Source organism: Bos javanicus, chromosome 14 (assembly GCF_032452875.1).
Source record: "Bos javanicus breed banteng chromosome 14, ARS-OSU_banteng_1.0, whole genome shotgun sequence".
Classification (NCBI taxonomy): Eukaryota; Metazoa; Chordata; class Mammalia; order Artiodactyla; family Bovidae; genus Bos; species Bos javanicus.
Window position 1 is genome coordinate 963871 of NC_083881.1, and position 24037 is coordinate 987907.

At 51.6% G+C, this 24037-nt stretch overlaps 3 protein-coding genes across 3 annotated transcripts in view; 1 reads left to right on the top strand and 2 right to left on the bottom strand.

The window, feature by feature from the left end:
• The window catches only part of MAPK15 (mitogen-activated protein kinase 15), a 28747-nt gene extending 17265 nt beyond the window's left edge, over positions 1-11482 (bottom strand). Inside the window, exon 1 of the mRNA XM_061438140.1 lies at positions 8506-11482. Within this exon, the coding sequence (XP_061294124.1) occupies positions 8506-8544 (39 nt within the window). The 5' untranslated portion in view covers positions 8545-11482. The remainder of the gene's footprint in view (positions 1-8505) is intronic.
• CCDC166 (coiled-coil domain containing 166) lies at positions 1036-13009 on the top strand. The gene is made up of 2 exons (XM_061438312.1): positions 1036-1541; positions 1635-13009. Exons 1-2 carry the CDS (start codon positions 1101-1103, stop codon positions 2541-2543), a joined length of 1350 nt encoding a protein of 449 aa, XP_061294296.1. The 5' UTR covers positions 1036-1100; the 3' UTR covers positions 2544-13009.
• ZNF623 (zinc finger protein 623) lies at positions 11575-22967 on the bottom strand. The gene is made up of 2 exons (XM_061438230.1): positions 21983-22967; positions 11575-15423 (listed from the first exon to the last, which is right to left on the bottom strand). The coding sequence occupies exon 2, from the start codon at positions 15333-15335 to the stop codon at positions 13851-13853; it is 1485 nt and encodes a 494-aa protein (XP_061294214.1). The 5' UTR covers positions 15336-15423; positions 21983-22967; the 3' UTR covers positions 11575-13850.
• Between the last annotated feature and the right edge of the window lie 1070 nt (positions 22968-24037).

Sequence of the window (24037 nt, forward strand, 5' to 3'; positions counted from 1 at the left end):
TGCTGGGCTCTGAAGTCAATCTCCTAAGGCTTGTTGGAGGCAAGCCTTCCTACACATGTGGTTTCCTAAACTGTGCTCCTCACAATATTACAAGTCATCAGTTCTTGAACCTGTCCCTATGGCAGCCTATGTGGACATACCAGGACAGAAACCCAACGATGTGAAGGCAGGGCAGAATGGGTAGAGATTTAAGTTACTTGTCAAAAGCATCAGACAGGATGGGAGGCCTGTCCAGCCACTCTGGCCGGCTGAGAAGACCAAGCGCAGGTCAGTGGTTGAGCTGAACAGATGCCTCATGGGCCTGCTGAGGAGAGGAAATCCCAGAGAAAAGCTCTCCTGACCAGGGGATGGCATCCGTATGGGGTTGGCCTTCCCAGCAGTCCTAACTCCTAGAGGGCTCCAGAGAGAAGGAAGGAATCACGAAGTGCTTCGAGGAAAACTGGGTCTCGGAGTGATGAAAAGTTGTGAAGAAGCGTTCTGTACTGACAAGATATACAGAGATTTCGTGTGCGGCAGGGTGCGGTGGGGGAGGCCAAGAAATTGGCGAAACCTCTCCTCATATGGCGGCCACTGGCACAGGGGCTGCAAAAGGGTCGTCTGGACGTGGAGAGTGGAGTCCACTCCGGCTGCTGCTGGGTCTGCTAGATTCAGAAGCAAGCCCAGTGTGGTCCTCCGGGGAAAGCCGAAGTCCTGCCCGTCTGGACTCCGATCTCTGCAGGGCAGGCACACGGGCCATCACGCACCGACTTCGAGTGAGGGAGTTGGGGGGAATGGAGAAAGCGGGGAGGTGGCGGGGGAGGGGGCGCTGCGCAAGCAACAGGACTGGAGTTGGGGAGGGCGACTAAGTTCTGTTTCCATGGAGACCGTTCCGGCTGAGGGACAACACTACTAAAGGTGGACGAACCCCGACTGTCAGCCAAGGTCCGGAAGGAGCCCACTAGTAAAGGTTGGCAACAATACCCTGACCCCTGATTGACCCCAAACTCCTGATTCTGCCTCCCGCAGCTCCGTGACGCTGATACGCGTCCAACCTCGCCAGAACATTCGGGCTTGGGGTGGGGCAGGGCTGAGTTAGAGGAGCGGGCTGGGGGCCCCGACCCATGGCGCCCAAGAAGAAGCGTGGGCCGGGCGCCGGGCGCCGGGGGGGCGCGGCGGGAGAGGGCACCGAGCCACCGCTGTCGGAGCGCGCTCAGTACCTGCAGCGCGAGCACAAGTTGCTCTCTGAGGAACTGGAGGCTTGTAAGCAGCGTGTCGACCAAGTGCTGCAGGAGAACGACTTCCTGGACAGCGAGGCGCCACGCCTGCGCGAGGAGAACCGGCTCTACGCGAGCTACGCGAGCACGCGCGCGCAGCGCTGTGCCAACGCCATCGTTAGGCTGGAAGAGCAGAACCGCGTGAGCCTGTCGCAGATCCACTGGCAGCGCGCAGAGCTGGCGTCAATCTACCGCGGGCGTGAGGACGGGGTGCGCGCGCAGCTGCTGGAGATGGAGGCGCGCGCGGCGCAGATGGCGCAGCAGGTGCAGGAGCTGCAGCCCTACAAGGCCAGTGCGCGCGCGCCTGCGGGCGGGCTGGGCGGGTGCCGGGCGAGGTGGGTGCGCGCCACGGACAGGCGCTGACCCGCGCACCGGCCGCAGGAGCTGCAACTGGAGCAGCTGGCCCGGATCCGGGCGCTGGAGCGCGAGCTGCTGCATATGCGTGTGGAGCACACGCAGCTGCTCCACCGCGTGAAGCGGCGCTTCCTGGAGGACAAGGCAGCGTTTGAGCGTGAGGCGCGCCAGCGCGTGCAGTCGCTGGCGCGGCGCGCGGAGCGGGAGGCGGCGCGCGCGCTCTTGGCGCACACCCAGGCCATCAGAGTGGACAATGGTCGCCTGCGGCAGGAGCTGCTGCGGCTGCTCCGCCGGGCCCAGGTGCTGCAGGACACGCGGCGCCAGTTGCTGGAGCAGCGCGAGCAGCTGCGGCGCGAGCATGAGGACACGCGGGACCTGGCGCGCGTGCACGGCTGGCTGCGCCGAGGCCCCGAGGGCCCGCCGCTTTGGGAACCAACGCCGGCCGCTTCTGATCCCGAGTCTTTTCCCTCCAAGACCCCGTCGAACGCGACCTTCCGGGTCCCATCAGTCCCAGCCTCCCACAACCCGTCTCAGGTCTTATGCCGCGCGGATTCTTGGACCCCGTCCCTGCCCTCAAAGGTCTCAGTTCCCAGGGTCCCGTCACTGGTCCCGTCGCGTGTTGGCACGAGGGTCCTGTCTCTGGCCCCTTCGAAGGCCAGTTTACGAGTCCCATCCCACGTGGGCTCCAGGGTCCAGTCCTTGTCCGTGTCGCGCCCAGGCTCCCGAGTCCCATCCCTGACCCCATCCGGCCCGGGCTCCGGGGTCGCGTCCTTGACAACGGACTCTCAATTCTCTTCGCGGTCCTCACTGCGTGCCGCCTCACAGAACACCATCCTCTCTGGGAAGCTCGTCCCCAGGTCGAGCTCTTATCCTCTCCCAGTCGAAGGAGACGGCGACCGTGATGCTGCAGATGAAGCCGCCTCCGGGAGAGCCTGAACCTACCTCAAGGAAGGCTAGTGAGGCCAGAAGGTGGCGGGGAAAGGGGCTGTCCAGGAGGCGGGTTTGGTGAATGGATTATGAATAAAGGCGTGACTCCCTCCACCACTCTCTGCTCTGGCACCGCCTGCTTCGCTGTCCAGCGTTTCCGGCCAGTGCAGCGGCCACTCATTATGGCTTCCAGTTTCCAACCTGCAAGGCTGGTCCTTCTCTGCCTTGTGTGTCTGCCGGGACTCCACAGCTGATTGCATTGGCAGGGGCAGAGGGAGACGACCACGCCACCGTCTTGCCCACAGGGCTGATAGTCTGGTGGCAGACATGGACATCGGGGGCGTGGACAGGTAGTATGAGAGCATGGAGGGAGTCTGGCAGGACGGGGAGGCGCTGGTGGAGGGTCCCAGGCCCTCAGGAGCCATCGAAAGGGCTGGGCTTTGTTCCGGCGCCAAAGGGAGTCACAGGAGTTTTTATGTTTAACCTACTGAGTTTTTTGTTTCTTGTCCTGCTGGGTGGCTTTTGGAATCTCAGTTTTCTGACCAGCGATTGAATATTGAACCTGGGCCCCGGCAGCGCCCAGTCCTAATCACTGGGGAATTCCGGGGATAATTTTTAATTTTGATTTCGCTGTCAGACCCAGTGCGTGGAGGCCAGTTAGTACAGTGTCCATCACGTGTGGTTTGCGTTCCTCAAGGCTGTATCAGGGAGATAAGTGTGGGGGAGACCAGGCCCCACGCACCCCTTTCATGCCAAGCGCAGAGCGAGGTTTCACGGGGTTGGAAGAACGGACCCGCAAGGTGGCTACAGCGAGAGCGGCCAGAGGGCTCCTGGGCGTGGAGACCCCGAGGGTCTCCCGGGTCTCCACAGGTGGACGTGTCACCGTTACCAGCGGACCTGGGCCCTTTGGAGAAAGGAGTTCAGACTGCAGCTTTCAATCTGGGCTCCACCCCCGCACCCCGACGTCGCCGTTGGAAATTTAGTTAAATATTCTGGTTCCAGGTTGAAAATCCTCAGAGGTGCCTGGCAGCAGCAAACACAAATTCTCTGGGAAAAGTTTGTTTGAAATCCGGGACTGTCAAGTTCTCAGAACTGATTTCAATTTTAAAGGGGCTCTTTATAGATTTGGGAAAGGAAGTAAAACAAATTGAGTCCATGGCAACAAAGTTGCTCCCAGAGAGAGACCTGTCAGAAGGTCGGAGTAGCAAAGTGAAGGGTTCTGATTGGCCAAAAACGCAACAATTTCAGCATCAAAAAGGAGGTACTGAATCGAAACACATCAAATACATAAAATACATGAACTTAAAATGCAATAATCTAGCATTCTAAAAATTGCTAAATTGCAAATTCCCTGATGGTCCAGTGGTTAGGACTCTGCTATCACTGCAGGAAACCTGAGTTCAATCCCTGGACTGGGGACTAGGATCCCACAAGCTGTGTGGAGGGGCCAAGTGAATAAATAATAAAATTTGGTAAACAAAGAATCACACATCCAGTCTGCCTTTCCCATATGACCTGACTGTCAGGATAAACAAATTGTTGGTGAAGGAAAATTACATACAGCACTCCACTTAATATAGGTGTAGAAAAAATACTCAATCAGGATGGTTGCTAAAGTCTATGGGTGGAATTTGATGAGGATAAGTGAGTCTAGCTGATCCCTGAATCCATGAGTGACCCTGACTTTACTAAGAGTGAGATATGAAGTGCATTCTGGTATGAAACAGTAGCATCCACACCAAGCAACCTATACAGCGTTAGAAACAACATTCATATAATCCAGCTTCTAGTTGTAACTACCAGGATACAAAATACAGGGGCCAGAGGAATGTGTTAAAAGGCAAAGTAGGGATGCAGTCATTCAAATCCTCTATAGGACAACTTTTTTTTTTTTTTTGCCAAAAATGACTCTCCTTTTTTTGCCAAAAATGCATAGCAAAGAATTTTTTTAAAGTATAGAGGGGAAATTGTTAACAAGTAACAGAGACTCAGGGCTTCTCTGGTGGCTCAGTGGTAAAGAACCTGCTTGCCAATGCAAGAGATGAAGGAGACACAGGTTCAATTCCTGGGTTGGAAGATCCCCTGAAGAAGGAAATGCAACCCACTCCAGTATTCTTGCCTGGGAAATCCCATGGACAGAGGAGCCTGGCGGGTTACAGTCCATAGGGTAGCAAAGAGTCAGGCACAACTTTGTGACTAAACAACAACAGAGACTTAAGACACATTTGCATTAAATGGGACTTGTGGACCTTGCTCAAGCCTTTGCTTTAATTTGTGGTGTTAAATCAATAGAGTGTTTTGGTAACCAGGAAGCTAACGGACAGCAGCGTAGTCCACAGTTCTCTTCCCAGCACTGACACTTCACTACCCTCCCGCCTGGACACCTCGGGTCCTCAGGACCTCTAGCCCGCTGGTTTCCGTGAAGCAGCTCCCTGAGAGACGGCTCTGAGTAGGCACTTGTCTACTTCTTTGTAGTTCTGCTTTGTTATTTTATGTGTTGAGGCAATTATGAGTTGCATACGCGTGTAGAACTACAGGCTGTTCTCTGTGCGTTGGCTCTGTCATCAGTCTGCAGTGCTCACTGCTGCCCACAGCCTGACAGTAATATGTGGGCTCCAGCTTTTGGGGGGAGTTGTCTTGCACCCCCTTTCTATCAGTGTCAGTTTTATATTTTAGATGTGTCCCTAGAATCAGTATGTGTGGTTCTTGTATCTTATTATTTTTGATATTTACTTACTTATCTGTTTCTGACTGCATCCGGCCTTAGTTGTGTGCACGGGCTCAGCTGCCCCTCAGCATGTGGGACCTCAACTTCCCAACCAGGGACTGAACCCGCATCCCTCTCATTCTTGTATTTTAAAATACAGTCTGACGGTCTCAGTCTTTTAAGTTCAGTAAACCAATGTAAAAATATTGGTTTTACATTGGTTTACTTGCAGTGTTAACAGAAGTATTCTTTCTTATCAGTTAATTGTATACTTTCTGTATTTCTCCCTTTGTGTTTCAGCTGAACCCTCCTCACTCTGATTTCATTTGTTTCTCTGCTTGTGTGACAGTCACACTCTTCTCATTTAGTGGTCACCTGAGAAGTGTTAATGCACATTTAAACTCATAATTCATGGAGATATCTTGACTGTCCTCCCAACCCTTGGAATGCTTTAGATATCCATCACACCCTCATGACTTAGAACCTGCTGATAACAGGATTTTAGTTCTCCCTCCCCAGTGACTCATGCCTGCTCCACAATGGAAGGGAATTTAGGAGTGGGGTGGGTGCCAGCATCATTAAGGAAACCACTGGGTGTCCTATGTCCCCTCTGCCATACAAAAGACTCAGACATTCCAGAGAGCAAGCCACAGGCTACCACCAAATGGTGGCCAAGACCATCCATTTATGGCTGAAAGCCAACAGCTTAGCCAGATACCTGACTGGATGATTGGGGATCAGACCCCACCCTGATGCCTCCCCAGGAGATGGGACCAGGACAGACAGCCCACACCCCCGCAGCACTGCACACATGGATATTCTTGGGTATTTCCCCCCAAATCAGATTCTTCCATCAGGGCTTCATTATCCTTCACCAAGTCTTGAGAATAAGCCACAAGCTCCCCCAAAACCATGCAGACCTGGTCTGCTCAGATCCAACTTTTGCTCCCAGATCTGTTCAGAATCACCCTCCTCAGGACCCCAAAGTCTCTGGCCACAGTGAGTCCTTGTGTCTTTCCCAGGTGAAGCAGGGAGACCTGCTTCAGATATTCATCGAGCTATTCCTGATGATGCAGGAAAGCACAGTTCCAAGACACCTTGAGAAAAAGGCCAGCAGGAGGAAGATGCCTAGTTCCCCACACATGGGATGAAAGAATGAGGTCACACTACAGATTCTACAGATGTGAAGAGTAGTGTTACTTCTGCTCTGACCAACTCTGTGCCAAAAAGTTCAGCAACTCAGATGAAATGGACAAATTCCCTTATAAACATAATTTTATGAACCGACAAAAGAAGAAACCTTGTCACAGAAAAAATACCAGACTGAGCTGATTCACTAATGAACTCTACCAAACCCTCAAGGAAGAATACACCAGTCTTAGAAGCCTGTAGATCAAGGGAAAGCAAACCCTTTCCAGCTTGTGTTATGAAGCCAGCAAAGCCTTGACCTGATAAAGACATCACAAGAAACATACAAAAATACTTTTTCATAAGCAGACACAGAAGTCCTTAACAAAACATTAGGAAGCCCAGTACAGCCATTTACTAAAAGAACTCTGTATCGTGTCCAAGTGGAGTTTATCCCAAGAACACAAGGTTGGTTTTTTCTCCAGTCCCTGGAGTGAGGGACTCCAGCGCTGGAAGGGTTCAAGAAATTCCAGGCTGATGAACACATGGTGATTCAGGAGAGTAGAGTGTTTGGAGAGACCATGGAAGCTCTGGGCTGTTTCCCCATACTTTCCCTATGTGTCTTCCATAGGGCTATTCTGATCCTTATCCTTTGATCATAAGCCATGATCCAGTGAGTTAAATGTTTCTCTGAGTTCTGTGAACCATTCTAGCAAACTAATCAAACCCACAGCCTTTGCTGTGGTAACCTCCAGATCCAGAGCCAGTCAGAAGCACAAGTGGCAACCTGGACTTAAGTTTGGCATCTCAAGTGTGGGGAGAGAGGCAGCCTTCTGGGACTGAACCCGTAACCTGTGGTATCTGACATCATCTCCAGATAAGAGTGTGTCACAATTCAGTTAGTTGGTTTGGGGAAAAAAAAACACACATTCGACGTAGGAATATATTTAACAAATCATCTACTCCCAAAACTACAAACTTTAAGATGGAAACAAATGGAGCGATGTCCCCTGCTTATGGGTATTATCAATTCTCCCTAAACTGATCTAGAAATTCAACACCACTCCAAGTAAAACCATAGCAGGGGTGTTTTTTTTTTTGGTTTTGTTTTGCAGCAATCAACAGGATGGTAATAACATTTACATGGAAAAGCAAACGACATCGAACAACCCATCTTGAAGAACAAAGTTGGAAGACTTACACTCCCCTTGATTCTAAGACTAACTACAGTAATTAAGACAGTGTAGTACTGGCACAGACATATATAGATCAATGCAACAGCACAGAGTGCAGAAATAGACTCACCCATACAATTAGGTGGGTTGGTTCGCTTGTTTTTGGTAGTGCCAGGCAGCTTGCGGGATCTTAGTTCTCTGAATTAAGGAATGAACCCGGATCTTCGGCAGTGAAACAGTGGAAGCTTAACCACCTGACTGCCAGGGAATCCCCCAGTAAAGTGTGTTTTATGACAAGGGCATCAATGTAATTCATACCATACCCCAAAATAATTCAAGATCGATGTTGGACCAAAATGTGAAAAATGAAACTATAATGCTTACAGAAGAAAAAAAACTGAAGAATCTTTTCCTAACCTTTAGAAAGATCCCATGGTTTTACAGGAAAGACAGGGCCTTTTGTGATGGCTACACTTCAGAAAGATTCTCCCTGCGGTGAGCAAATCGTACGGCAGCAGGGCAGGACGGGATAAGGGAAGACAAGGAGACGACCACTGGCCACTGAGATGGTCGAGTGGAGGGATGAATGGGGGCCCGGGCGGAGACATGGAGGGTGGAAACAGAGAGGGCAAAACTCAAGGCGATTCCTGAGTTAGAGCGCCAGTCATCTCGGCCGATGGACTAGGCAGGAGCACGCGGCTCCCACCTGCGAAGCTGTCCTGAGCGAGGGTATTTTTTGGTACTAAGCAGGCAGCGGGGCACAGCAGCTCCCACCGGGGCGGTCCAGGTTGAATTTACAGAAGTAGAGGCTGCCCAAAACACGGACGCGGCCGCCCAAGGAGCGCGCAGCAGGAAGCGGAAACAGGCTCGGGCCTGATGAGGGTCGGGGCCAGCGCCCTGGGGAGCGTCAGCCCGGCGGCCGCACCTTAACCGACCGGCGAGTACCCGCAGGAAAACCCACCTGGGACCTCCACAAGGTAGGCCAGACGGGAGCGGCCATGACGCACACGTCCCAGCGGAAGTGCTTGTCCCGCCGCCGGAAGCGGCGCTTCCGCCCCTCTAGGAGTTTGTCTTGGTGGCGGTGTTGTCCGGAGCCGGCCGGATCCTCTCCACCGTCCAGGGCTGCGAGAATAATAGAAACACGGCACGTCAAAATCTGCGGAATGCAGCTAGAGCGATGTTTAGAGGGATGTTTCTGGGTTTAAATATATACATCAGAAAAGAAGAAAGGTCTAAAACTAATTACCTGAAATTCCACCTTTGTGTGTGTGTGTGTGTGTGTGTTTATTTTTGGCTGTAGTGAGTCTTCCTTGCTGGGAGGCTTTCTGTATTTGAGGAGAGTTGGGGGCTACCCTCTAGCTGTGAGCAGGCTTCTCATTGCCATGGCTTCTCCAGTTGCAAAGCACAGGCTCTAGGGTACAGCTGACTTCTGTAGTTACGGGCTCCAGGGCCAGGCTCAGCTGCCTCATAGCACGTGGGATCTTCTTAGACCAAGGATTGACTCCACGTCCCTTGCATTGGCAGATGAATTCTCAACTACTGGGCCACCAGAGGAGCCGCCAATATCCTTCACTTCAGTTGCTCGGTCGTGTCCGACTCTGCGAACCCATGGATGCCAGGCTTCCCTGTCACCAACTCCCAGAGCTTGCTCAAACTCATGTCCATCAAGTCAGTGATGCCATCCAACCATCTCTTCCTCTGTCGTCCCCTTCTCCTGCCTTCAATTTTTCCCAGCATCAGGGTCTTTTCTAATGGTTAATTCCTCGCATTTGGTGGTCAAAGTATTGGAGCTTCAGCATCAGTCCTTCCAATTAATATTCAGGACTGATTTCCTTTACCATTGACTGGTTGGATCTCCTTGCTGACCAAGGGACTCTCAAGAGTCTTCTCCAACACCACAGTTCAGAAGCATCAATTTTTTGTGCTCGGCTTTTTTTATGGTCCAACTCTCACATCCATACATGACTACTGGAAAACTCACAGCTTTGACTAGGTGCACCTTTGTCAGCAAAAGTAATGGTTCTGCTTTCCAGGTTGGCCATAACTTTTCTTCCAAGGAGCAAGCGTCTTTTAATTTTGTGGCTGCAGTCACCATCTGCAGTTATTTTGGAGCCCCCCCAAAACAATGTCTGTCATTGTTTCCATTGTTTCCCATCTATTTGCCATGAAGTGATGGGACCAGATGGCATGATCTTAGTTTCCTGAATCTTGAGTTTTAAGCCAACTTTTTCACTCTCTTCTTTAACTTTCACCAAGAGGCTTTTCAGTTCCTCTTCGCTTTCTACCACAAGAGTGGTGTCATTTGCATATCTGAGGTTATTAATATTCCTCCTGGCAATCTTCATCCCAGCTTGTGCTTCATCCAGCCCGGCATTTTGGGTGATGTAGTCTGCATAGAAGTTAAGTAAGCAGGGTGACAAGATACAGCCTGGATGTACTCCTTCCCCAGTTTGGAACCAGTCCATTGTTCCATGTCTGGTTCTAACTGCTGCTTCTTAACCTGCATACAGATTTCTCGGAACGCAGGTAAGATGGTCACCAGACCACCTTACCTGCCTTCTGAGAAATCTGTATGCAGATATTCCCATCTCCTGAAGAATTTCCCACAGTTTGTTGTGATCCACACAGTCAAAGGCTTTAGTGTAGTAAATAAAGCAGATGTTTTTCTGGAACTCTCTTGCCTTTTCAGTGATCCAACGATGATGGCAATTTGATGTTTCCTCTTCCTTTTCTAAATCCAGCTTGAACATGTGGAAGGTCTCTTTTCACGTACTGTTGAAGCCTGGGTTGGAGAATTTTGAGCATTACTTTGCTAGTGTGTGAGATGAGTGCAGTTGTGCAGTAGTTTGAACATTCTTTGACACTGCCTTTCTTTGGGATTGGAATGAAAACTGACCTTTTGCAGTCCTGTGGCCACTGCTGCGTTTTCCAAATTTGCTGGCCTATTGAGCACAGCACTTTCACAGCATCATCTTTTAGGATATGAAATAGTTCAGCTGGAATTCCATCACCTCCACTAGCTTTTTTCATAGTGATGCTTTCTAAGGCCCACTTGACTTTGCATTCCAGGATGTCTGGCTCTAGGTGAGTGATCACACCATCATGGTTATCTGGTCTTTTTTGGTCTTTAAGGTCTTTTTTTGTATAGTTCTGTGTATTCTTGCCACCTCTTCTTAGTATGTTCTGCTTCTGTTAGGTCCATACCGGTTGTCCTGTATTGTGTCCATCTTTGCATGAAACGTTCCCTTGGAATCTAATTTTCCCGAAGAGACCTCTAGTTTCTCCCAGTCTATTGTTTTCCTCTATTTGTTTGCATTGATCACAAAGGAAGACTTATATCCTTTTGCTGTTCTTTGGAACTCTGCATTCAGATGGATATATCTTTCCTTCTCTCCTTTGCCTTTCACTTCTCTTCCTTTATTATTTGTAAGGCCTCCTCAACCATTTTGCCTTTTTTTCTTTTATTTTTTGCCAAAATCCTTTTAAGTAGATAAGACAAACCACCCAATTTTAAAATGGGCAAAAGATGACACGGATTCTCCATATCATCACTCAGCGTGCACGTGCATGCTCAGTCGTGTTAGACTCTTTGCAACCCCATGGACTGTAACTTGCTTGACTCTTCTGTCCATGGGATTCTCCCAGCAAGAGTAATGGAGTGGGTTGCCATTTCCTCCTCCAGGGATCCCAGGGATTGAACCCAGGGATGTATCCAGTGGCTCCTGCACTGGCAAGCAGATTCACTACTGCTGAGCCACCTGGGGAGTCCCATCATTCAGTAGGCAAATACAAATTAGAAGCATAGAGAGACCCATATATGTCACTGGAGTGGATTAGATTTTAGAAGTGTCACCATACTACATGTTGATAAGGATGTGGACCAGTTGAACCCTGACAGTGGCAAGAAAGGCCATAACCATGATGAAGAACTTTTTGGTAATTTCTTATAAAATTAAAACTCTTGTATCTTATAATCCAGCAATTAAGTTCCTAGACATTTACTCAAGTGAAATAAAGAGGCAAGTCCAAATACTTTTACACAAATGCTGATAACTGTTTTATTCATAACAGCCAAAACTGGAAACCCAAATTTCTACCAACAGATGAATAATAAATGATGTTCACCTTCACCCATACAATGGAACACTACTGACAAACAGCTCTGGAAATACAGAGCTACTTGGTTTAGTCTTTAAAACATGGCAAAGAGGAAGAAGTCAGACACACAGGATTACATGCCATATGAATCCATTTATGTGAAGTCCTGCAACAGGCAGAATGAATACATACTAACAAAGTGTTTACTTGGGCCTGGAGTGGGACCTGGGAAAGGGCAAAATGGAACATTTTTTGGGTGACAGAAGTGTTTTTCTTGTGATGATGGTTACACATGTATATGGATTTGCCAAAATTCTGTACACTTAAAATGGGTGTGTTACTATATGGCAACTAGACCTCAAACAAAGTTGGTTTAAATGGTCTGGTAGTATGTTTCTATACCATTTGAAACATCTGTTACGGGTGAGTTTTCCAACAATGGAGTACTATATGCTACTCACTCAAGACTTCTAGAGTTGCTGGAATTTAGGAACTCAAGATATGCCCTCATGGGCAGTACATTCTGACAGCATTTCAAAACCGGTTCATGTTCAGATAAAAGAAATTCAGATGCAACAACTAACAGTTCTGCTAGACAGTTATCCACTGTGTGATATAACTCACCTGCTGTAGATCAGAGAGGGATCCTCCAGGCCTCCTGTTTCTCCAGAGTCCCTCCCAGACCACCCTCTTCTCTAGGTGACAAGTGTCTACTTGTCCAGTTCACTGTCACCTCCTCCTTGAAGCCGCCTTACATCTCCACACCAAACTAGCTGCCTCCTGACCTACACCCCTGCACAATTGGAAACATACTTCAACTCCAACACTGAACTCAGCCTGCCATGACCTTTTTGCCTGCCCCATCAGACTATGGATCACTTCAGGACAGATGGTGTCTTATTCACCCTGGTTTCCAAGTATTTAGCACTGGTCCTTTGATCAATACATTTTCAAATCAGTGACGAAGTGAGCTGGAGAACAGGGAGAGGGGGAAGAAGTTGGGCTCAATCATGGAATTATTAGGACAGAAGAAAGTCATGAAGTGTATCAGGACTGTGTGCCCTCTGAATGAATTAGAGATACACAGAATACTAGGTGAAGATGAGCGCCCCCCACCCCCCTGCAGCCCCCCAAGTGAGCGGACAGTCATTCACAGACAAACTCTGGAGGCAAAACATACAAGAGGCCAGTCTCACTCTGGCTACTGCCTGCAAGTGTCGAAGGCATTATGAACAGAGACGTCAGCAGGGCCAAGAGGAGGTATTTCCAGTAGACCAGCAGACTACACTGTCACAAAACAAAAAAGCAATGACCAAAAAAAAAAAAATTTTTTTTAATGTTTTAAATAACAGTGTAGAGAGGACAAAGCAAGAGAAGTGCCAAGTGCACACTTGGCTGTGCTTTTTATTGCCCTGCTCCAGATTCCAGGGACACACAAATCAGTGAGATACACTCACAGTCCTTAACAATGAGACAGCACAGACAACAATCAGAGCAAGCACAGTAATAAGAGGCAAATGGCTACCGAGGATCAGAAGCAGCAGAGGGGTAGCGGGCTGAGCCCAACACGCAGCTTGGGATGGGTCTTGACTCATGACAGGTCATGAGCCAGATGAGAGGGAGCACTTGGTCCTTGGCTGGGAGGCAGGAGCGCCCGGATGAGGGGGCATGTCTAGCAGTTGGTGCTACCTCTGTGACCTGGAGTGAACTGGGGGCAGATGAACCTCCAGAAAGCCTTTGGATGCAGGGCGGGGAGTTCGGAATTTTTCCTAAGGACCACAGAGAACCAAGTTGTGGTTTTAGGTAAGAAAGTATCTTTCTCTAGCTTGCCTTTCTGACAGATCAAAAATGGCTGAGGAACACTCTTTTAAAGTTATACAATTAGATACATAACTCTGCTTTAAAAGGGATTTAACTCAAGGGTGAATTGTTATTGTGCAGTGGAATAGAATCTTCGCCTGAGGCCAAGCTCCTCCCTCCCACACCCACAGCTCTCCCATAACTGGTCCAGCTCCATGTCAGCTGTCCAATTGTGTGGCTCTTCTGCAAGCAGGTTCTCCCAACGGAGGACAGCAGGCCCCACTGCGACCAAGTGAGAGGTGGCAGCCCTGCCCATCCATGACCCTGGAAAATGCTGACTCCTCCAAAGCCTCATGAGTCAGGGCCCCTGCCACTGTTTCCAGCATCACTAAGTGAGCCAGAGGATAATTAGAAGTCTGTGTGCCCCCCCAGGCCTCCACACGTCTCCCCGAAGTGAACGGCTGTCTGACTCAAGGGAAGGCCCTCCTGGGGAGCCTCTTGACTGCTTTTAAAGTCTGGGGGTGGGGTGAACTCTTTCCCATACTGACTACACTCGTAGAGTTTCTCTTCAGTGTGGATCTTCTGGTGCTGAAGGAAGTTTGACCTCTGAATGAAGCCTTTCCCACAATAACTGCACACGTAGGGTTTCTCTCCAGTGTGAATAATCTGGTGCAAGAGGAGCTTGGAGCTCTGAATAAAGGCTTTCCCGCAGTCCTTGCACTCGAAGGGCCTGTCCCCAGAGTGGATCTTCTGGTGCTCGGTGAGGTGTGCTTTCTGGAGAAAGGCTTTCCCACACTCCTTGCACTCGTACACCCTCTCCCCGGTGTGGATCTTCTGGTGTCGAATAAGGTAGGAACTCAGGAAGAAGGCCTTCCCACACTCGTTGCACTCATAGAGCTTCTCCCCGGTGTGGATCCTCTGGTGCTGCGTGAAGTTGGACGTCTGGCTGAAGCGCTTCCCACACTCGTTGCAGACGTATGGCCGCTCCCCGGTGTGAATGCGCTGGTGCTGGATGAGCTTCGAGCTCCGGATGAAGGCCTTGCCGCACTCGTTGCACTCGAAGGGCCGCTCCCCAGTGTGGATCCTCTGGTGCTCGATGAGGTCTGAGCGGTGGCGGAAGGCCTTGCCACAGTCCTGGCACTCGTACTGCCTCACCTCCGTGTGGACCTGGAAGTGCCGGATGAGGCTGGAGCTCCGGATGAAGGCCTTGCCGCACTCGTTGCACTCGTACGGCCGCTCCCCTGTGTGGATCCTCTGGTGCCGGATGAGCAATGAGCTCTGGCTGAAGCCCTTCCCGCACTCCTTGCACTCAAAGGGCCTCTCGCGGGTGTGGACCCGCTGGTGGCGGATCAGGTCTGAGCTGTGACAGAATGCCTTCCCACACTGAGCGCACTTGAAGGGCCTTTCTCCCGTGTGTACTTTCTGATGCTCCAGGAGATCCGTGTAGAGAACGAAGTCCTTGCCACACGCGTTACACACGTACAGCCTCTCCCCACCATGAGCATGCTGATGCTCCACCAGGTGGGAGCTCTGGCTGAAGCCTTTCCCGCACTCGTCACACCTGTGAGCTTTCTCCCCAGCATGAGAAGCTTGATGTCTGGCCAGGCCCGGGTTGAACGGGAAGCTGCCACAGGCCTCGTGCTGGGGGGCCTCCCCCTCGATCAACTCTCTCTGAAGCAGGAGGAGGTCTGTGCTCAGGAGAGGGCTCCCCTCAGACTTACTCCCCGCCTGTGCTGCCTCTGCCGTTTGGATCTTCCAGTGGGTGACCGTCACCTGCTGGAAACCCCCTTCCTGTGAGGTGCAGCTCCGCAGGCTCTGTGCATCCAGGTTTCCTAAAAGCCTCCCGAGTCTGGGGTCAGGGCCCCTCCCAGACGTGGGGGCAGTGAGCTCCATCACTGGGAGGGCTTCAGACACTGCCTTCTGCAGATTCCCACGCCCAGAAACCCAGGCTCCGAGTCCCCTTCTGGTCACCAGTCAGCATCTGAAATAAATAAGAGTAAGATCATCTTTCCCCTTCATTACGAGATGGGAATCTGCTGGAGCAGATGGGGTGAATTGTGCACCTGGAGCAGCAGAGAGACGTGCCCCCTGCCCACAGCCCCACTCAGCACAGGGCTTGGCTCAGCCCGCTGGCCTCTCCACTGGTGTAGGGGGCTCCACCACCCAACACCAGTTTCAGGGGACAGATGAGCTGATGGGCAGGGATGGGTCTGGACTCCACTCAAAGTCAAGACATGTTTCCTAAGAAACACAGAAAGACTGCTCCAACCCCCACTCAGCCGCGTTCTGCCCAGCTGAGACGCTGGATGGGTGAGACTCACACGAGCTCTGGCCTGTTAACCCCGCTCCCCTGCCCTCTCCTTCCTCCACCACATGTGCCCTCGGGGCAAAGCTCAGCCTGCTTCCTGATGGGTGTCTCTGTTCCTGCTGCCAGAGCTCTCACGTTGGTAACCACCTGCCCGACGGGCCCTGGGGGCTGCCAGCAGCTCCCACACCTGGCTAACTCCCCCGTGAGACCATCTCCTGGCTTCTCCTCTCAAGAGTCCAACAGCACTCCCCACCCCAGGGATGATGGCCTTGTGGCTTCTTCCAATGAGAAAACAGAAGCAATGAGATGAGGACACCCACTTTCTCCCACATTTACCACACTACCAGTGTTGGCGCCCACACCTCACCCACCCTCTGTACTGGGTTAAATGTCCTCCATGGAATCCGAGGTAAACGCGTCCACCTGTGCACCCTGCGCCCGCCCAGCAGCAGAGTCTGGGGTGGGAATGGTCACCACAGCACCATGCAGTTACCAGAACATCCATCAGCAGAAGAGAGGGCCAACTGAGGTGTCCTCCAGCAAGGAGGGCAACCCTGCACCAGAGCACAGGTGGACCTCCCGGGGTGATACCGAGCTACTTCCTACTTCCTGATCCTACTTTCTGATCCTACTTCCGCAGAGTTCAGACCCAGACAAAGCTGGCCATGGTGGGAAATTCGAGTCACGGATGGTCTTTAGGAAGAAGATGGTGATTGCGAGTACAGGGGGGCCATGCTGCTCAGGTGTGTCTGCCATGGAAAAAAGCCTGTGCTTAGGGAACCTCGCACCATTTCTGGGACGTGCCTTCAGCTCTGGAATTCTTGCCCCAGCAGAAAATTTCTCCTTCAGCAGGAATTTGCCAAGGGGATGCCCTCTCTACTGCCAGCTTTCCACTGCTACAACCCATCTGCCATCTCACAGGGCAGCAGGTTGGAGACCATCCTGGCCTGAGTGATCCCCTGCAAAGGGTTGCACACAGTGTCAGCCAGGCTCAGGAAAGCTCTAGAAGCTTGGGAAAACTTTGTCTCCACCTCACTCAGGTTGTTGGCAGAACGTGGTTCCCTGTGGTCATGTCAAATGACCGAAAGAGTCCTCCCTCGTGTCAGGAGGAGCGCAGAACCCTGCCTGCCACACCCCAGCAGGGGCCTGGCCCATGACAGAGCCCAGAGTGCCCTGGTCTCCATGGGGGGCAACTCTGAAGGGTCGTCCAGCTCCCTGCTACCCCATCCCACCTTGCTCACAGGTGCTTCCCCAAGTGCTCCCTCCTCAGCTGACCCCAGTTCCTGGGAGCTCTGCCCAAGATGACCCCACAGGACCACTTCTCACCCCAAATCTGCACCACTGGAAGCAGTCCAACTGCTATGCAGCCCCACAGAGATGCCCCCAAATCCCCAAGGGCAAGGATGTGCCCCTGAGGACAGAGCTAGGTGGTGGGGAGTTGCTGGGGGCAGGAGGGCTCCCCAGGTTCCTCCCAACAGGCTGCTTTCCTTCTCGAGCCAACAGCTCGCATCTAGTGCACAGTCTCCCTGGACTCCTCTGCTCGCCTTTCTAACCATACCATTCCCGTCACCCGGAGGCCCCCCTCTAAGGGGAACGGTCTCATTATAATTCTGCAGTTTTCAATTTCACTTCAATGGAATCATATGGTTGTTTTGTGTCTGCTGTTTATTCAATAGGCACCCACTTTTTATAGAGCTAGAATTCACACATCATAAAATCCACCATTTTAAAGCACACAATTCAGTGCTTCTTAGCATATTTCTAAGGTTGTAGAACCTTCCACACTAATTTGAGCATCGTCAAGACCCCCCCTCCCCCAGATGTCTGCTGACGCTGAGCACCACGCCAGGGAGGCCGCCTGTGTTGCATGGACCTCAGCTCAGGCAGCCTTCACCGCGTGAACAGAACGCCGTGTCCTTTCCACGATTCTGCCCTCCACCTCAAGGGGCTGGCAGCTCAGGGCTGGGCACGGTCCTGTGCTTGTCTTCTGGCCGACAGAGGTCCTCATTCCCGCTGAGCCCTGGGACTCCTTCGTTTCAGTGGCTACAGCTCAGGCCACCCTTGGAGACTCCCGGGAACTGCTGATGCTGTGGACCAGTGACTGCCTGCGTTCAAGGCTCCTCCCCTTCCTGAATGGACACATTCACGTGGTCAACTGCTCTTGCTGGGGGAGGAGGCAGCCTCTGGGGAGGCCGGAACCTGTCAAGTTTAGACTGTGGCCGTGTGGACACGCACTGGTGCCGACAGAAGGCCACAGGCCAGGGATCCTGGCTCCACCTGGAGGCAGCAACTGAGCACAGCCTAGCTTGGGGGTCAGAGGGCCAGCTGGTCAGCTACGGCAGACATGAGGCTGCCCAGTGTCCCTGCTTTGAGTGACAGAAATCCCTCCAGAAATTTCAGTGGACACAGAGCCAGCAGTGAACCACCACATTTCCTGAAGTCCCCTAATGTCGGGGGTGACCTGTGACTTATTCCAGCACGCCACCCTCTCACCCAGCCCGCGGGACATGTATGAGGCCACACTGCAGGCTCCTGGGGGGCAGGACCCTCCCCATGCCTCTGAGATGGGATACCAGAAACCAAGTTTCCTGTTGGGAACACTAGTTTTGAATCTCCCTTACAGCAAGAGGAACCCACGCTTAAATAATGCTGACTATTCAGATGCAACACTCCCTGTGATGATGAAGACACTGAACCAACAGCTGACAGTAAGAGTGAGAAGCTGCACGTCTACTCGAAGTGTTTCTCTCCATGTGAGGTTTGCAACCCAGCTTCCTGGAGCAGTGGCCCTCTTGGGCGCCCTGTGACACAGCATTTCTGACCACTGCCCGGTGACATTCACTGACACTGTTCTTCGGAGTTAAAGGCCCACTAACTTGATTTAAATCTTTCTCCTGCTTACAGAAATTATTTTAGTTATTTTTTCAAGGCATAAGGGTAAACTATGCTAGTTGAGAAAAACTTTGACTAAAAATAAAATTATTCTTAATCCCAGTACTCAGATTACACATTGATGTTTTCCTTTAGTGTTTTTTCCTGCACCAATGTATTATGAAATGAGGACCACACTCCTCAGTCTTATATCCTATTTTACTTCACTTTTATACTGTCCATTCTGAGCAATTACAGACATAAGACCCACACTGTAAGAACCTTCAAGTGGTAAACAAAAACAAGGATAATCCCCAACAATTCCAGAGACCACTGCAAGCTGTTCAGTTTATACATTCATCCAGGCTTCTGCTTAAACAAAAACGACACATTTATTTCCACGCACGCCATCTGTAGGTACAAACACGGGGTCACATATACCTGTCCATCTGTACACCCTCCCCCGACTTCTAACACATCCCCGTATCCTTCAAGTTCATTCACACGGGGACCTGGCGCTCCGAGGCCCCACTACGCTTCAGATGCCGGAGGTGCCTCTGGTGTCATGAAGAACGACATTCCCTGAAGTACTCAGCCCACCTCCCTTCCCCAGACTGGGGGAAGGAGTTAGCCGAATGAAAGGTCTGGGAGAATAACTAGGCACATAGCACGCAGCCTGTTCCACTGGGGCGCAGGTCCTGCTGCTCTGGGCCAGAAGTGCAGTGCTGTGGAGAGGCTGAGGCGATCCAGCGCCTCCTGTGGGCAGGCAGGACACAGCCTAACCGGCACTTGGCCTAGAGGTCCAGCATCACTCCAACCAAGGCTTGCACAAGTAGCGAGCTGGACTTCCGCTCTTCATGGGCCTCACTGGTGCAGATGTGGGAGGACAGGAGGGGTGCTATGGATGAGCGACCCTCAACCCCAACCAGGCACCGCTGAACTGGCCTGCAAAGTCCCAGGCACAGCTCCAAACCTTGTGAGGCAGCCATGACCTTGATTATTTACTCTATTTTACAGAGGCTGAGAAAGTCAATTACCCAAGATTGCCAAGCCAGTCAGTGGCAAAGCTTAGGTTTAGAGTCAGGCCTGTCTGCCTCCAGAGTCCATTCTCAAAGATGTTTTTCCCTCCCCAGGTGTGATGTTGCTTAGAGCAGCTGGGTGGGATTGGTATTCTAAAAGTAAGCTTATATTTTAAATCTTATTTTTTTTAATCCAAAAAAAGGGAGTATATTCAGTTTTTTGTTTTGGAGGTGATATTTCCTGATTTTTTGTTGTTGTTTAAAAGGACTGTTATACCACCTGAAAACAGGCTTGCGTCTATTTATAAGAATATAGCTTTAAAATGTGTGCCTTTTCGTGATTTTCATAACTTTAACTTTTCAGGAAGTTTTAAAAATTAAATATACCTTGCTTTGAAGAAACATTTATCTGAATATCAGCAATCTTTCAGTTTCTCCTTAACGCCTTTTTTCCCCTGTGAATTCAAATAAAGTTAAATTGATACTTTTTCATTTAAAGAAACCTGAATGAAATAAGCAAACGAAGTAAAAATATATCAGACTGCTGGTTCCATAATGTCTGGGGCTAACATAGCCCTCCCTTCTGTTAGAACTTGCTGGACAAAATATAACACAACATTGTTGATGTTGAGATGGGGCGAGCCTCAGAGCTGGGAGTGAAGCCTATGAGCCGCCAGAGTGGGCAGTGCCCACTGCAGGGGCGGGAAGCTGTTTGCACATGCGCACTAGTAAAGGGGTGTTATAAGCCTTGGGCTTGCAAGTTACCAGCGTGGCTGTCTGCCGCTTACAGTCTAAACAAAGGAAGCAGGCAGGTGTGCAGAGCTCCACCCTTGGGAGCAGCAGGAAAAGGATAGTAAAAGGGCACCCAAGGAAGACACGGACTGGAGCTGCAGGAGAATCTGCACCCCTGCGCGGCCCCAAGGCCACCAATGTCACCAACCTGCACTCGTGCGACCACAGCCACGGCGGGGACCGAGTGCCCGGCACGTGCTTTTCTTATTTCCTGTGTTCGCCACACTATCATCCATGAGGTTCGGGGAGGTGACTGGTTTACAGCTGAGCCAGCTGCTAGCTGCGGTCTCCTTCCCCCACCACCCCACATCCATCTGAGTTTTGCTCCCAGGGCTCTGCCCAGATGGCAATGGTCTTCTCCTTTCCTGAGCAGTTCAGTGTCCTTTCATCGGTCATATTCCACAACCCAAGGCAGCACTGGACGTGCCTGACAGCTCCCTGAACTGCTTTAAGGCCCTGCCCTGTTCTGGGTCAGCTGCTTCTCTGAGCACCTCTTCCATTACCAGCTTGTGAACGCGGTCTGGGCTTTTTCAGCTCCGCCTTGCAAGCCTTACCATCCCTAAGGCCTTTGCAGGAAAAATCCATCCCCATCTCTCCAGGAGACACTGGAGCTAGGAAGTCAAGCTTGTGAAAAGACATAGCAACCTCGCCCCGCCCCGCCCCATTTCTCTGGTATCTTCCACATGAGTGATGCTGTAGCTATTGCCATTATTAAGATACCGTTATTGTTACATCTAACGAAAGTCCCACCTCCGTGGACAGGACCAAGTCCTGTCATTCCCTGGGACTGGAGCTCAGGGGAAAGACGTGCTCCAGAGAGGGCACTGCGGCCTGATTAAGAGCATGAGCTCTACAGACAAACTGCCCGAATTCAAACGGGCCTCCAGCTAACACTCCTGGGAACACAGAGAGGCATGCTACTCAGGCCCGGAGGCTCACATGACTACGATGCAGCCACTGCATGAGGGGTAAGACGTCCAAGGCACCAGCAGACACGGCCTCCAGGACTGATACGACTCGAGAAAAGAACGGCGCCGCCCATCATCTGGAGGGGATTCTCTTCTTCACCTCTACCCGGCCAGGGCAGCGGTGCCAGCTCTGCACCTCCTCCAGCACAGGCAGGCTCGAGGCGCCGGTCACTCTCCCAGCATCATCTGTAGAGCTCCCTCGGGCTCCAGGCAGAGGCCGGCTGGCTTGCAACAAAAGAGCGGCACTACCCGCACCGTGCCCCTCACCTACCCCCAGGCCACCCCAGAGCCACGACACAGACGCCTAAGCTGGGGGCTCTATGCCTGGGGTGTGTGGCCCCTGGAGCCAGGGAAAGGAACCAAGAGAGTGGAATTTACCCGCACGACGTTCCCTGGGGAGAGAAGCTGCGTCCCCGGGCTGGACTGCAGTCCGGCGGGGGCGGCCGTGACGGCTGCTGGGAGCCGGGCTCACCGAACCCGAGGCTCCGGGACCCCCGTGCGGGGCCGACCGCGCTGAGCCCTCTCGTCCACCCGACCAGAGGACCCTGCCGCCCCGCTCGGGTCCTGGAACGCGCCACTCACCCGGCGCCCAACGGCGAGAGGACGCCGGCACCCCGCACGCGGACTACCAGGCGTCCGCCCCGCAGACCGGCCGACAAAGCCTGCACAGGAGCCCGCACGCCGCGGCCGGAAATCGGCCCGAGGGCCCGCCCGGAGAGCTTCCGGTGCCGCTCTAGGCGCTCCGGGGCCGGCCTGCCTCTCTGTGGTGCGCACTTCCGGCCGGGTGCAGCTGGCAGGGACCCAAGTCGAGGGCCTGGCGAGACTTCACCTCCCGCGTCCCCGCAGCCCTGAGCGCCGCCTATCCCCCAAGAGTTAATTGGCTTCCAGTTAGCTGTAAATCCCGACGTTAAAAATGTCGGCAGGCGGAGCTCCCTGCGCCCATCGCTGCGGGGCCCCAGAGCGTGCGCCCGCCCTCCACCCTCGGGCTTGGTCAGAGCGCCGCTCCTCTGAGAGTCGAGGTCTGGCGTGGCGCGGCCGCCGAGGGCTTTCTGCTTCCCGCAGCGGGCAGCGATTCCCGAGACTTCCCGCGTCTTCCCTTCCCTCTTCAGCCATGAGAAGTGCCCTCTGACTTAGTCCTTTTACAGCCCAGGGACTAAAGCTGGAGAAGCCAGGTCACTTGAGGTCACACAGCTAGTGAGTGGCCAGGCCGATCGCCTCTAGGGCCACGCTCCTGCCCCCGCTATGCTGTTGGTCCTGTGGGCGCAAGGGTGGCCTCTGGGGGCAGTCGTGGGAAATGCCATCTATCCCACCCCCCCCTCCCCCCCCACCTCCCGGGTGGAACAGCAGGCATCCAATTAACCATCAACTGGAGTTTGGGAACAGCAGCGTTCACAAGCGGAGTGAGATGCCAGGAGCAAGCAAGGGAGTCATTACAACAATAAGCCGTGCCAAAGAGGGGCACTGGGCCCTGAGGAACTGCTGCTGACCAGTCCCCCCCCCCCCCACCCCAACACACCGCTCCCTCTACACACACCCCTCTGCACAACAGGGAAAGCTTCTTGGAGGAGGGAGGGGGTTCTTTTATGGAGGCCTGAGAGGATTGTCTCTTAACAAAACATGGACAAGATGTGTATGCTGCAAATTAAAAGATGCTGGTGAAAGAGATCAAAGAAGAGTTAAATAAATATGTTCATGGATTGGAAGACTCAACATAGTAGAAATGTTAATTTTCCATAAGTTAATCTAAAGGTCTAATGCAATTCCTATCAAAATTCCAGAAAGATTTTTAGTAGACATAGATAAGCTTATTCTAAAGTGTATATGTACAGGCTATGCCCTAGAATAGCTTAAAGCATTCTTGAAGAATAAAATGGGAGGACTACCACCTAATATTAAGATCTATAATACTGCTTCTGTAATCATGACAGTGTGGCATTGGTGAGGGAACAGATACCTAGGTCTCTGGAGCAGAATAAAGAACCAGGCACAGATCCACACCAATATATCCAGTGGACTTTTAGCCAAAGTGCAAAAGCAACTCGATGGAGATTTCAGTTCTTAATAATATATCCGTGTTGGCTCATCAATTGTTAAAAAAATGTAAAACAGTTAACCTTGGAATTGTTTTTGTTAAACTTTTGTCAATATTAATGAACAACAGTCCCTCTCAAACACCTGTTAGTGGTGCAAAGTTCAGACAGATTTCATTTTCTCCTTAGGACCAAGATTTGCTCTCTATTTGAGAATCATGCTCTGTTTTGCTTAACTCTTCTGATTCTTCCTGGAAGCTCAGACGGTAAAGCGTCTGCCTACAATGTGGGAGACCTGGGTTTGATCCCTGTGTCAGGAAGATCCCCTGGGGAAGCAAATGGCAACCCACTCCAGTATTCTTGCCTGGAAAATCCCATGGACTGAGGATCCTGGTAGGCTACATTACATGGGGTTACAAAGAGTTGGACATGACTGAGCGACTTCACTTTCACTTTCTGATTCTTCTAGAATCTAACCTAATCTACTTTCTTTAAAGTGCTTAGCATCCCCATCACAAGTCCAAGGGCAGCTACAAGGTCAAATGTGATAAGTTTTCCCAAGATGTTTCATCTTTGGGTAGATCCAGAAAGTCTTGCATATGATCTT

Bases quoted from the DNA above. Each gene is read 5' to 3' on its own strand.
- CCDC166 (XM_061438312.1), top strand. From the start codon at position 1,101: ATGGCGCCCAAGAAGAAGCGTGGGCCGGGCGCCGGGCGCCGGGGGGGC. The intron at 1,542-1,634 runs GCCAGTGCGCGC...CACCGGCCGCAG, and splicing joins AGGAGCTGCAGCCCTACAAG to GAGCTGCAACTGGAGCAGCT.
- ZNF623 (XM_061438230.1), bottom strand. From the start codon at position 15,335: ATGGAGCTCACTGCCCCCACGTCTGGGAGGGGCCCTGACCCCAGACTC.